The sequence below is a fragment of the Ips typographus genome, linkage group LG1 (assembly GCF_016097725.1).
Source record: "Ips typographus isolate SLU linkage group LG1, UJ_Ityp_2.0, whole genome shotgun sequence".
Taxonomy (NCBI): domain Eukaryota; kingdom Metazoa; phylum Arthropoda; class Insecta; order Coleoptera; family Curculionidae; genus Ips; species Ips typographus.
Window position 1 is genome coordinate 14,677,715 of NC_138422.1, and position 14,503 is coordinate 14,692,217.

Below are 14,503 nucleotides of genomic sequence, written 5' to 3' on the forward strand. Positions count from 1 at the left end.
ATTAGTCGTCTTGAGCTCCGTTTTCGAGTAGTGTTGAGCAAAAAATTCTATCTCAAAAAATGTGTACAGGGTGACCGAAAACATTCAATCACCATACTTTTCATGCACACCCTGTATACTGGAAACTAAAACGGTCCTGCAACCTTACGGTGCTAACATAAGGAGTTGATTGGGAACATTTTTTTTTAACAGTCACCGTTTTCGAGTAATTCAGGAAAAACTGGTTTGTTAAGTTAGTAAAATTGTGATCTAAATTTTGAACACAGTTTAAAGGACTAAATTGCCTGTAAAACCCACTTGGAGTGACCGAATCATATTTTTAAGCACATTTTTCTAATTCTCATTAAATTTTCTCTCTAATGACATAAAAAATCTCTACAAAATCAAGTAAAGTCAGGGAGAAAAGGGGTGTCAAAATATAAAATGCCAAGGACACAATTTAAAAGAAAAGTCAGGGACAAAATCGCCTGTAAAACCCACTTGGAGTAAGAAAATGACTGTTTTAAGCAAATTTTTGAAATCCTCCTTAAACTTCCTATCTGATAAACAACACTACAAAATTTAATACAGTCAGGAAAAATGGGTGTCAAAGTTTGAACTGCTAGAAACACCGTTTGAATAAACAGTCCCGGACAAAATCGCTTATAAAACCCACTTAGAGTGAGAAAATGATTGTTTTAAGTACATTTTTGGAATCCTCATTAAATTTCCTATTCAATGGCATAAAAAAAAACTACAAAATTTGATACAGTCAGGGAGAAAACCGGCGTCAAAGTTTGACCTGCCAGAAACACATTATTTGTAATTTTCCTGGCAATGTAAAATATTTACTTTACCGGTAATTTACCCATCACTACGAGCCCGAGACTTTACTGTGACGTCAGGATCCATTTGCCGCCGGGAAACAAAATCGGCCAATCGAGCAATCCTTTACTGTTTACCGTCCTTGGTACCTACCTAAAAGTTGGAGAATTTCCCCTTTGAATAAAATTGATAAGTAGGTAAATGTACAACAAGAAAAGATTGGTTGAGGTCAAAATAAATTTTCTATATAGAACAGTAGGAAATACAAAATGCAGGTAAAAAATATTTAAATTTTTACTACCAGATTCAAAAAAGTACATAAATAAATAAGCAAATAATAGCACATAAATTTTGAAAAGTAAATTTCACAGTATTTGTAATTTTTTAATTAGAAAACAAAGTACTTTCAAACAACTTTATTTACATAGTATAATTATCACAAATCTACTTAACAGTTATGTACAACAAATTATCAGTTCACAAAAAAAAAAAATTTCAGGCTTGAAAATAAAATTTCCTTTAAGTAAGAAACAATACATAATCTAAAAATCTGGCCGTATGCTTCACTGAAGACTAGAATTCCGAAAATAACGTAAAAGAATCTATCCCTAAAGTTTTATCTTTTAAATTAAAAATAAAATTAAAACCCTAAAATTCGAATACGTCCGCCGAAGAATCTGAACTGGATGACGTAGGACTCCAAGGAGAGTCGTCGCTGTCATTGTCATCGCCACTGCCATCATTAGCATCTTCATTGTTTCCATTGTCATCTAAAGCTAACTCGATGATGTCACGATCTGGAAATATGCACTAAAGTATAAAGAAACTCGAACCAAAACAATTTAAATATGAATTGAAATTTTATTGTTAGGTCATCCTATGTTTGATTTAGTTTCATGTCTGTGACCGTTTTTAATTTCAATGGAAACTTACCACCACCATCAGAGCCATCCTCATCACTATTGTCATTGTCTTCCAAATCATCGTCGTCCTCATCGTCTTCTTCGTCCTATAAAACAAGTAAAAGTTAACATATTGTACATACACGGTGTCTAAATAAAATTGGTCGTGGGATGCAAAACAGTCATATCGACATTAGGAATAGGAAAAGCCCTTTGAACGTAATTATAAATCTGATTGTTAACCTGTTCATCTTCATCGTCCTTTCTCCGACCAACATCATACAGTCGCACTACAGATTCTTGTATCGAATTGTACCCGCCCTGGTTCTCAACCAGAGCAATTTGAGTGTCGTAACAGTTGACAGCCAATCCATAGATACCCTTTTTAACGTCGATTGTTGCTGTAACAAAAATTAGGAAATCTGTATAGATAACAGTCTCTAAACAAGCGAGGACTCTATTACCAATGCTGGAATAATCACTGGAATCAACGGTTTTAAAACTAGAATCGAAACAAGTGTCTCCAGCGGACATTTCCTGCTCCATAAAAATTGCATATAATGCACTGTTAACCGGCGAAAAAACAATGGAGCATTGATTTAAAAGAGGTACAGTTTTCAAGAGATGTAAGGCTTTTGTTTCAGTCCTAATATCCCACACCTCAGTGTTGGAAATTATCTATAACATAACAACACTGTAAAACCAAATAAATTTATATAATAAAGGCTCAAACCTCCAATCCGTTTGGATGGAAGACACCATTTTGGGTTTGATTGAGTTTGTCCAATCGATTAATTACTTTTCCCGAATTAACGTCGAATAAAACACCATCGGTCAGAACCAGCTTATCGTCCCAGCTAAAAGTAGCTTTGTTCTTGGTGTAACAGTTACTGAGTTGAGGCGCCAATTGTAGAATGTTTTTTCCGGTTTGGATATCGTAAATCTGCATATACAATAGCGCTAAATTATTAAGACTACACCGTGAATCAAAACGAGACTTTAATTAACACTGATTATTTCCTTCATTGTACCAGCAGCCAATCAAATTCCGAGAACCTTTCTAGTTCCACCAATGGAAACCGTTTTAAACTGATTAAATCCCTGGCTGCTAAAATTTAACAGTGATTAAACACCACCTACCTTTTTCGAATACGTTTTATGAAGAAAATTTGATATTAAACGAAACGGGATTAAGACACATATAAAATTTAAGCTATTTTCTTCAATATTAACAATTAATAAATCACTATAACGTAGTTTCCATTAAAAAATTACATAAATTAAAATATTATGACGTCTGATTGTCAATCTGAAATGTAAACAAAAATATACATGGCTGAACGAAAATCTGTCGTCTGCTGGGGTGAGTTCAATATTATCATTAATTTCATCACGTTTAGTTTAGTATTTGTGTTCTAACTAAGGTGTTTTCTTGTTAATAAACTAAAATGTGAGTTTTCAGAAAATAATCTTGACATATACCCCTCGGCGTTCACGTTTTATCACGTAAAATGTGCATTGGTAGGTTTTTTGCAAAATTTAAGAATATTTAAATGTTTTCAAAACCAGAGAAACCTTGTCTACTATTTTTTTATCCAAAATATCTTTGCCCAGAAGATTTGCTGTATGGCCGTTACATGTGCTGTGCCATAGTACGTGTTTCAAAAGTGAACCTATTTTTACCATATTACTCGCATTGTCGGAAACCACTGCATAGAACTCAACATTGTATTGTTCTTTTGCTATTCTAATAGACTCGCTTAAAATTTCTGCTATTTTTTCATCAGTTTCTGCCTCTATGGTAATGTCCCATGCATTAATAAAAGCTCTTTTTCCGCCTACTGTATGGAGCATTTTTACCAAAATCTTGCTATTGGTGGATGAATTCTTCCAGCCATCGCATAAAATAATACCTTCGGACCCGTTATTCATGTAGATTTTACTAATGCATTCATCATAACATTTTTTTAACAACGTCGTACTACCCAGGCATTCTATTTTCGTATGAAGGCCGAATTGATTTAATGCAATTTTTTGAAAAGCGGTGAATCCACTATGGAAAATGGTAAATTTCATCCAAATATAAATTTAGTCAACGCCTGGTCAATTTTTTGTTGTTCTTGGTCATTAAGAAGGTCAACAAAATCAGTATTTTTTTTTCGCTTTTTAAGTAATGGAGAGTTTTGTGCTTTTTCGGAAGTAAAATTAGAGGCGGCAGAGTTACTTGAAAAAGAAGTTTCTATTTCAGTGACTTTAACCGCTTGTACTCCGGAAGAAGTTGACGACTGTAACAAAGTTACATAACCATCCTCTTCAACAATGTACTCTTGCAAAGTTTGCTAAAACAAAAACATAATAATAGATTGCAATCATTGATGTTAGTTTAGCTACTAAAAATTGTTTAAAAAGATAACTTACCAATTCTTCTCTATCATTATTGATGGTTTTTGTGTGCAATTTATCAGACTCTTTATTAATGATTGAAGAAGATGACCGAAGTGGTTTTTTAACAGTACGAGTATTTTCGGCAATACTACTATCAACATTGTTGTCACTGACAAGTGTGCATCTATTTCTAAAAAAATATTATACATAAGCTTCAGTTTTACAGCCACAGTCAACCATAAAATAATAGTATATTATGTTACTAGGAGTAGAAAGAGGCGATTATTGTGCTGAGCTCAGAAGATTGACCAAAGCGAAGCTGAGGTCGACAAATGAGCGAATCGCACTCTACTCCCGTGTTACATATACCTACAATTTTTTTGTCAAGCGTTCTTCAGTTTAATTTGCTAGATATCCACTGATTTATTGTGACAACCACAACATCAACAACCACAACCCCATTTAACTTCGCCAAAACGTCAACAAACTGAAAATGTTAATGTCACGCACACCCATTCATAGTTTGTCAAATATGACAGTATTGACAATATTTATTTACTAGTACAATAATGAAAATCCATTGTTGTATTAGTATCATAATGTATTATTTAGTATTATTTTAGACCGCTTGAAAAAATACATTCTCGATTGCCCATTCCTCCTGTTACTCAGAAAATTATCAAACAATTCAAATATTATCTTGAGTCTAAGGGTTTATTACAACTAGTTGCTGTATAATAAAACTAGAAACGCTTAAAATCAAAGATAAATTAAAATTTGTTGTGTTTACCTGTGTAACTGAAGCCTTTCGCCCGATGTATTTCTAATTAAATTGCCGCAAACCTTACATTTTGCCGCACATTTTCCATGTTCTCTTACCACCTCAAAGTTAAGATTGTTGTCTACTTTACTCAGTTTTCGACCTCTTCCAGACATTTCAATTGGTATGTTAGTAAAACCCAACCAATTCAAATACAGGTGAAGGGTATTTTAGGAACCTAACCTCAAAATTGAACAACTGACGTAATTAATTACATTTGCTACATTAACGACGTATTTGTTACATTAACTACATTAACTTCGCGTGTATGCAGTTAATTGCAGTATTCATGTATTTGCCCATCTCTGCCGGTTGTTATGTATCCTGACTTAGGATGTGACAAAGAATTCACAGCATGAAAGTATCCAAAAACTTTTATTGAAAGTTGGAGCACACCATTTTATTATTACATCTAGCTAACCAACCATATGCACCTAGAACCTAGAACCGTCTAACCTTATTTTTATTTACCGTTGTCATGGCGTGTCAATCATGACATGACACTTGACGCTTGACAAACTTAACATTTAAAGTTGGGAACACTACATTTCCCTCCCGTTTTATTTTTTTTTTAAATAATATCAAACCATAGGAAAAGTGATTAAAGTGAACAGAAAATATTAAAACTAATCCTTAAACAAAAACTACAAGTTAAGCCATAAAGGTGGTTTTATCTCTTGTCCTGAACGAGATCTAACAACTGCTTGTTCTTGAACTTTATCTTGAACCGGAGTAGAAGTATTAGGAGTTGTAAAACTCCTATTACTCATTGTCTCCCTACGCTCAGTATTTGGTGTTTGTGGTGTCAGGCCAATAGATACACCAGATTGTACTGCCGATGCCGGCTTAATTACTTCACTAGACTGTCCACTAACGTCAATATTCGCACTTTCAGAGGCACTCAACTTATACCCAATTCCTCACTGGAATAGGTCTCTACCCTAGCACCGCTCGCATCACTTGCACAAGTTCCCGTAGATAAAGATAACTCATCATTTCCAGCTGAACGCAAATTGTCAGCATGTACAAACTTAATGTCGTTACCTACCGATACTAAATAAGTACAAAAACTTAATACTTTATCACTTTTCCTTTCTGCCATAACTTTGTTAACTTATTTTTTGTAAAAACACTTTCTCCTAACTTAAACAACTTTACTCCTCTTTTTGAGTTTGCTTTGGTATCATTTGTAAACTTATTATGGCAAGAAGGTTTTAACAAATCAAATCTTGTTCTAGGTTTTATTTTGAAAATACTTTCCGCTGGAGATATTCCAGTCACAGTAGATGGAGTATTCCGATGGTTAAACAAAAAGTTTTGTAGTTTTGTCACATTAATGTCTTTAGAAAGATTATTTCCTTTCTGAGCATATAACGCCTTTTCCAAACCTTTTTTTACGACCTGTACACTTCTTTCAGCAATCCCATTACTTTGTGGGTGGTATGGAGGTGTTTTAACAAGTTTGATCCCATTGGCTTGGCAAAATTTTTGAAATTCATTAGAACTAAAAGGTGGGCCATTGTCTGAAACTAGCTCACATGGTAGCCCAAAAATAGCAAACATATCTTTTGCATTTGTTCCATTTTCCATTAGTTTGACATCAATCCATTTTGACCTTTGGTCAACCAGTAATAAAAAAACACTCTTAAACTTAAAAAAAAGAAGTCTACGTGAACCCTGTAAAAGTTATGAGGCGCATTAGGCCAAGCTGACAAACCCCTGAATTTGAAAAGTTCTGAAGTTGCTGGCATACTTTACAAGCAGCTATAAATTTATCTAAATCATTATTTATGCCAGGCCACCAGCAATACGACCTAACCAGCATTTTAGTTCTAACTATCCCACAATGTTGATTATGAAACAGTTGAAGTACTTTAAGTCTGAGGTTATTAGGAATTAATCCTCTATTTCCAAGCAGTATGCAATTTTTCTCAACACTTAACTCAAAACGCCTTTTAAAAAATGGCTTTAGGTTTTCATCAGAAACACTATTGGGTCATCCAGAGATAGTTAAATCTTTTACTTTACACAAAAGGACATCTTTAAGCGTTTCCTTAGCTACATCACTAGAATATTAAGAGGAATTTGATCAATCAAACTAAATGAGCAAATAAAGTCAGGCACCTCTGTTTTTTCGGTACAGGGAAGGCGCGATAAACAGTCGGCATTAGAAATCAGGGACCCCTTCCTATATTGAATGTCATAATCGTAACCAGAAAGTATCAATGCCCACCGCGTTATCCTAGCTGCTGCCGCAACAGGAATATTTTTATTTCTACCAAATATTAACTGTAGAGGTTGATGATCAGAAATCAGAGTAAACTTACGACCATATAAATACTTATGAAACTTGCGTAATGCAAAAATGATAGCCAATGCTTCTCTCTCAATATTGCTATATTTTTTTTCAGCAGCTGACAAGGTACTTGATGCAAATAACACAGGTCTTTCCAATCCCTGAACTTTATGACTTAAGACAGCTCCCACACCATACCCACTTGCATCACATGTGACAAATATGGGTAAGGTTGGGTTATTATGCATCAAAACTGCATCTGAAGTTAATAGTTTTTTGCTCTCTTGAAAACAATTTTCACATTCATGAGACCAATTTTCATCGAAATCAACTCCTGACTGACATAATTTATAAAGAGGTCCTAACTTCAATGATAAAAGTGGAATAAATTTTCCGTAATAATTTAGTAAGCCTAAGAAAGATTTCAACTCAGTCACTGATTTTGGAGAAGGAGCTGATGTAATTGCCTTAATTTTTTCTTCTGTAGGGTGTATGCCTGACGAATCTATAACATGACCCAAAAACTCTACTTTATTTATGAAAAATTTACATTTTTTTTCGTTCCCTTTAATGCTATATTTATCCAACCTCCTAAAAACATTCATGACATTCGAAAAACATTCTTCAATACATGAACCAAACACTTGAATGTCGTCTAAATAACATTTAGTATTTTTCAACCCTGACAAGACAGTTTCCATAACTGTTTGAAAAATTCCAGGGGCTGAGCTAATCCCATATGTAAGCCTATTATATGCAAATAACCCTAGGTGTGTATTGATTGTCAACAACTCCTGTGATTTATCACTAACCCTTAGCTGTTGGTAGGCCCCTTTTAATAACATTTAACATTTAAGGTTGGGAACACTACACCGGTAAGGCAAAACCGTTGAAACGCTCTCATTTAATACGCATGTGTTCATATTGGAGCAAGCCATCGCGCGGTTTCGTCGTAATTTGTCAGTTTCTGAATAGGAGAGCGCCAACATTTTTTGGCTGGAGGGCGCACCGGCATAGGTCCCGGCGGCTCAGCTTGGGCCTGCAATTGCATACGAAAACCTAAAATAACACTAGACTTGACTAGACATTAGACATTTATTTAAAGATATCTATTTTACTATCACATTTTACAGAATGGGTTATGTATTTGAATATTTGGTTGCATACAACCACCAAAAATATTAAATTAGAAAGCCTTGAAAGACATTAAATGATAAAAGTGGGTGAAAGTAAAATGGTTAATCCCCTTCTTCATCAATTTTAAAGCCTCTTATCACGTGGTACTTCTATCTGAAAAGTTCAGGCGGTCACGTGATCAAAGCCTTTGACGTATCATATGACAGACATTTGACAATACGTATTTTAAAAATTAAAAAAATAATATCTTTGTTGATCAATCTACTGTTGAATTTTGCAAATATTTATATTGTAGATCTGTGCAGTTATAAAACTTTGTCAACCGGATAATCCGAATTTTATAATCCTGATGCTGGTATTGCTGGCCTCCAGTTTTCTGTTAAACAGTATGAATATGAACTCAATATATTTTTGACAACTGTTGTTAATTTATGGTTAATCACCGAACTAAATACATTTTAATTTTGTAATTTTTATTATAAATACTTCTTGGCGGTTGTGTTCTGATCGAGTAAATGTTAACAAATGTACGTTTGAATAATCTTGTAATTTTGCGAAAATAATATCCTAGAATTTTAAACTACCCGCACTGTTTTCACCGGAAATCGTAGTAAGCGGTGAATTGGTGCTAGTTGCCATGCTCCGATTTGTTTCAAGAAGCAAGAAGCTTCAACTTTGAACTCCACCCTCGACTCGGTGCGGTGATTTTGCCAGTGGCCGTTCGAGGGAATTGGCCGACGGGACTGACTGACCTTAGCTGACAAAATGGATTTTCTTCTACTTTCAATGATGTCTGAAGACAAAGTTTGGGAAAATGGATAGTTCGGACAACGTTTTTCACTCAAAATGAGCAGTTATACCAGTTAGGTTAGTTTGCCTTACCGGCCATTTTGTTTTCCAGGATTCCCATATAGCTGCTATTTTGCTTTCGAATAGTGGGTTCATTTGTGTCCCTGTATTTATAACATAACATTTTTTTATTATGTAGCACAGGCGAATTTCAGGCAATCAGTTGCCAAAGTATTGATTTTCTTATGCCTCCTAAAAAAGAATGGTCTGGGTCCCATGGCGGCCATTTTGTGATGGTTTACGCATTTTTGTTGTTCATGTTTCCGCCATTTTGAATCACCCAAATTAACTACAATTACTTTTGGCTTTACTTTCTTTAAAAGGGTGTGGTCATCCTAGCATCCATTTTGGTTTCATTTCAGTTTTTTTTTGAACATAAATTAGAAATTTGCAACTCCCAATCATACCTAAATAATTATTGAATTAAAAACTTACATTTCTGTTCCAGGTTTGAAGAGATGACATACTTTCCAACTTCCTTAAGGACCCTTGTAATGTGTGAATTAAGTATTTTATGACAGGTGAGAATCATAATCAAGTTTAAATTTTCTTTTTTTAATAACAGTTTTATTGTGCAGAAAGGAACCTGAGGGAGCTGAGGAGTGAGGAAGGATGAAAACCAATCTGACTGGTGCCATGCAACCTTCCCTGAGGATTTTGATACTACAACAGTTGACAATCAGGTAACATACTTTTGAATTTGGTTTCCTTTGTTGTAAGTGAAAGGAAAACTAGTCACACAGTCTCCTCTTTTCATAATTTTTGTTACATTTAATTTTTAGGTATTTTATTAATTATACATTTTTACATCCAGACTTGAAAGAAAAATGTGTTACTTAACTATTTTTTAAAATTCAGGTAGAGGTGGACTGAAGCTTCTGGTCATATGGCTAGGATGGAGGTACAGGAGGTGTTCAGCATGGATCTGGAGTCTAGCAAGAAACTATGAATTTATTCATATAGGTAGGGAGGGTTCTTTTTACTTATCACTTTAGCCTAGTTACCTAGATAAGTTTAAATTATGTTTGAACATACCTTACAAAGTTTTACCTGGTGTACTTTCTTTCCTTGTGTTGATGTTTCTCTATGTTAATATATTTTGGTTGTATATGGTTAGTGCTGCAAGTAGAGGCATTAATGCTATTTAATATTTCTGCAGTGAAATATTGATTGATTTTAAAAAGTACAATACAGGACTTTTGTCTGTAAGCTTTTAAACTAAAAAAATATCTTAAAATTGAATTCAGGTTTTACTATTGATGGAAAATCATAAAAAAAATGGTTTCGGTTTGTCTATTACCTGCAAGTATGTTCAAGCAAAGCAAGAGTCTCAAATAGACCAGTTTTTATTATCAATATTTCTAACCTTGATAGAAGTTTGATTGGGAAATCAAGGTAATATGCTTACTTTACAAAAATAATAAAATTTTTATTAATAAAATCTGGTGTTAAACCCTTTGAGACCCTTCTGTTTAGTTAGTAATTGTATTTTTAAGGTTACGGTTTGTCTCTTTATTAACTCCACCATTAGACAGTGACATTTTCTGAAATAACTTCAGAATCAAATGGGTCCACTTTTTAAAGCCACTTTTCGGATTAGCAAAACTGTATTAATTTCTCATGCATTATTTTTGTAAGCTTCACAATCAAAAAAACATAATTTAAAGCTTAAAGCTGTGATGTTCACTCAAGTACAGAATTGTGAAGCTTATTTTCAATATCCCCTTATTTGTGATTATTATGCCGTTTGTTTTCCCTGGTATTTTTTCCCATTTAAACAAAAACAAGTAGCATCAGTTTAAGTCATTGTAAAGTTTAATCTTTGTTTAAATATTTAATTTTTAACTGTCAATTGCAAGTTTTTAAAGTTAAACCTTACATTGACATTAAACTGAATCCCAAACTGGACAAGATGCCCGCAAAAATGGTTCAAAGCCACCTCAAGGATATTTTGCTGTATTATGGTTTGTACACCTTAAGAAGAAAATGCCCGCCATCCATAGAAGCCAGGCTAATGAGATTTTAATTGAAATAAATGCTTATTATAAAAAATTAAGTAGTTTAATTTCTATACCTTATAACTCACAGTTTCAGGAGATAGGTACATAAAAATAATAGGTATACCTACATAAATAATTCTTAAATTAGCTTGCATGTCATTAGTCATGTGTTACCATAATGAAGTTACTTTAGATTTAAGCCCAATTTTTACGACGTAAGACGTAACTGGTTTTACGAACTAGGAATCAACGTACTTTTGCGACGAACGCTGACGTCATGTTGTCACATTTTTCAACTCGGTTTGAGGAAAGCAAAACAACTCTGAAGCTGTGTTCATAAAGACAGTCATTTCAGATTGTTTCTTCCTTAGTTTTCAGTTTATAGGTGAACTAGCTAGTAGGGCTAGGACGGTAATCCGTCGCCAAAATACGGTTTTTATCTCCAATATATCTCAAAATGGCGCAAGATATTGGTGAGCTCATAAACATCACTAATTTACGAAAACTTGAATACTGAAGATATATTTTTCGAGGAGGAAACTATTCGCTGTTACAACTCGTCCTTGCTAGGGCGGTGGACGCCCATAGCCAGAGGGCGCCAGCACTTACATACATTTAAAAAAAATTGTCAACATTTACTACTTAATTTCCTAAGGAATAGCTATTTATGTGTTAAGCGCGCAAACATTCTTTTATGCGCCGAGAATGAAGTTGATTCATTCGAAAGCTTGAAAGTCACATTGTGCGCATAATACATACAATATCGAAAAATGCAATCATTATTGAATATTCGTAGAAAAAGTAACAAAAACAAATATAAAGTTCTTGTTTACAAATTAAACTTGAAGAAATCTTTTTATGTCGGAGCCTGGATTGGCAAAGGTAATCAATAACGGTGTCTGAATCTCTGGAGTTCAAAATATCAGCTTCTGAGTGCATTAATAACAAAGATTCTAAATTTTCGTTTGTCAAAGACGACCTTAACTTGGGTTTAATAAGTTTTAATTTAGAGAATGCTCGTTCGCAGGAAACTTGATTACGAAAATGATCTTTATTTTGATTTCTTCTTCGGGAGAAGTTCCAACACTGTCATCTTCAGAAGGTTACTTTTAGGTTCTTTCTTTTCTCATCAGTTATTGCTTTGCCAATAACTATGTCATCAAGAGTTTTATCGTTGTTTGCTCTTTCTTCAAGTCTCTGCGTCATTTTTAGAACAAAGCGTTGAGCGCTTTGTTCTAAAAATGCTTTTAAAGTTTCAGGAAACTTGTCTTGTAACCTTTTAGTCTACTAAGAGAAGACTCAATATTCCTCCATGCTTGGGCGTAGTCTAGATTCTTTGTTTGGAGATAATCCGATAGTGGCGTAGTGATTTTGAACACTTGCAAGAATACCATGCCAATAACTATTGTATCGAAATCCAGATGCTTGTTAAGTAAAGCAGTTGCTTCATGTCTCACTTTTGCATTGAAATTTGTTGATTGTGAAATTTTGAAAAGAGCCAATATCAACTCTACACCATTTACACATGTAGTTTAGAAAGCGTCAGTTGAATTTTAGAAACCATAAGATGGATTTAAAAAATATCACTTGTATTTCAGAAAAGGTACTTCAATTCATCAATTTTAGAATAATAACTTTGATTTTCGAAATTGCAATTTGTATTTCAGATTAGTCACTTGTAGTATAGAAAAGAGCAGTTGGATTTTAGACATGGTCATTTGTAATTTGGAAAATTAAAGTGGAGCAAAATAATAAAAAAGCAAGAGCAAGTTAATAAAAAAAAGTAAAAAAATGGTGAGGTTTTGTTTTTTGTTTATCAATCCCAATCCTCTGACCGGTTTCGCCGTATTACGGCTCATCAGAGAGGCTATAGGGCTTGATAACCAAAGAACAAAACCTTCGTTCCAGTATAGTCAACTGGATGCCAGAAATGATAGTTGTGTGCAACATCTGGTGACATCTGTACTCAACTCTATGAGTTAGAAAGTACAGATGGCGTTCCAAAATCTAGGAACAGCACCATTAATGCCGCATCATTCGGTAAACACCGATCTGATTGGTTGAAAATGGTGAGGTTTTGTTTTTTGTTTATCAATCCCAATCCTCTGACCGGTTTCGCCGTATTACGGCTCATCAGAGAGGCTATAGGCTATAGGTTACTGTACTGAAGGTTTTGTTCTTTGGTTATCAAGCCCTATAGCCTCTCTGATGAGCCGTAATACGGCGAAACCGGTCAGAGGATTGGGATTGATAAACAAAAAACAAAACCTCACCATTTTCAACCAATCAGATCGGTGTTTACCGAATGATGCGGCATTAATGGTGCTGTTCCTAGATTTTGGAACGCCATCTGTACTTTCTAACTCATAGAGTTGAGTACAGATGTCACCAGATGTTGCACACAACTATAAAAAAAAGTAAATAAGTAAAAAAGTACATTGTGGTTTAAGCAGTTCAATGAAAAATCGATTTATCTCGAAAACTGTTTATTTTATCGAAATAAAAGAAGAGTACAATTTTTCGATAAAAATGTCAAGAGTATCCATTAATGGCGTTTGCAGCTGAAAATAATGACAGCTGTCAAAGTTTAAGCAAATTGTGTCTTAGGTCCAGTTAGTTCCGGCCTTTCCATGACGAGATACCTGGTTTTCATGTCAAATAGAAGGTCTCTTACGATAAAACATTAAACCCAATAATCATTACAATATACAAAGTGTTTCAAAAGTTACGACCAAAAACGTTAATTGGAAGGCAGTTCTTTGGGGCTAGATATATCCCTTAGGAGTGACTTTAATAGTTATTTACATTACTAGTGGGGTATGAGCATTTTTATAGTCACGAGTGGGAGTGTTGCCACGACGAGGTCGTAGACCGAGTTGTGGTGATCACACGAGTACGTTAATTTGCCATACCCCACGGGTGATGTACAACATTTTATCTACGACCATCAGAAGCAGCGTAAAGTAAGAAAAAAATTCATATTTTGTGCAATGTGAACTATTTAGGAACGTCTCGTATATGCTTGCTACGGGTAGTTATTTGTTACCCTTAAATTTTGTCATCTACGCTGTACTGTTTTGGTGTTGTTGCTATGGTGGCCATTTGTTTCCACATATTACTTAAGCGACAATTTAACAGTGTCAGTCACAATTTTTTAAAAGTGCATTTCGTTATGAACATGTCTGAAGAACTTCCGTCAGATATTGAAGAAGCTGCCGCAAACGTGGTATCTGGCTTGTTGCCTGCCAAGTCAAAGGAGAAATATGAAAAAATGTATCAAAGTTATGTTTAAATTCAATAAACAATTACA

General features: G+C 34.3%; 1 protein-coding gene and 1 long non-coding RNA gene across 5 annotated transcripts; one reads left to right on the plus strand and one right to left on the minus strand.

The window, feature by feature from the left end:
- Window positions 1-1,205: 1,205 nt before the first annotated feature.
- On the minus strand, window positions 1,206-5,326 carry LOC145740496 (protein mahjong-like). 2 transcript variants are annotated; one of them, XM_081996104.1, is made up of 7 exons: window positions 5,156-5,326; window positions 4,971-5,089; window positions 2,440-2,649; window positions 2,171-2,384; window positions 1,950-2,107; window positions 1,738-1,813; window positions 1,206-1,601 (listed from the first exon to the last, which is right to left on the minus strand). In XM_081996104.1, exons 2-7 carry the CDS (start codon window positions 5,025-5,027, stop codon window positions 1,453-1,455), a joined length of 864 nt encoding a protein of 287 aa, XP_081852230.1. In that variant the 5' UTR covers window positions 5,028-5,089; window positions 5,156-5,326; the 3' UTR covers window positions 1,206-1,452. The 2 variants fall into 2 exon arrangements, with proteins under 2 accessions (XP_081852230.1, XP_081852231.1); XM_081996105.1 differs by lacking the exon at window positions 5,156-5,326 and adding an exon at window positions 4,125-4,281 and having other exon boundaries at window positions 2,440-4,045; window positions 4,882-5,089.
- Window positions 5,327-7,418: 2,092 nt separating this feature from the next.
- Window positions 7,419-11,187, plus strand: LOC145740498 (uncharacterized). 3 transcript variants are annotated; one of them, XR_014181442.1, is made up of 5 exons: window positions 7,419-7,433; window positions 8,916-9,211; window positions 9,642-9,714; window positions 9,772-9,876; window positions 10,052-11,187. It is a non-coding gene; the product is annotated as an uncharacterized LOC145740498 (long non-coding RNA). The 3 variants fall into 3 exon arrangements; XR_014181444.1 differs by having other exon boundaries at window positions 8,956-9,211; XR_014181443.1 differs by lacking the exon at window positions 7,419-7,433 and adding an exon at window positions 8,841-8,855.
- The last annotated feature ends 3,316 nt before the right edge of the window (window positions 11,188-14,503 follow it).

Bases quoted from the DNA above. Each gene is read 5' to 3' on its own strand.
- LOC145740496 (XM_081996104.1), bottom strand. From the start codon at position 5,027: ATGTCTGGAAGAGGTCGAAAACTGAGTAAAGTAGACAACAATCTTAAC. The intron at 2,650-4,970 runs GTAAGAGAACAT...TTGTATATGCAG, and splicing joins ACAATCTTAACTTTGAGGTG to ATTTACGATATCCAAACCGG. The intron at 1,602-1,737 runs GTAAGTTTCCAT...GCATATTTCCAG, and splicing joins GGATGGCTCTGATGGTGGTG to ATCGTGACATCATCGAGTTA.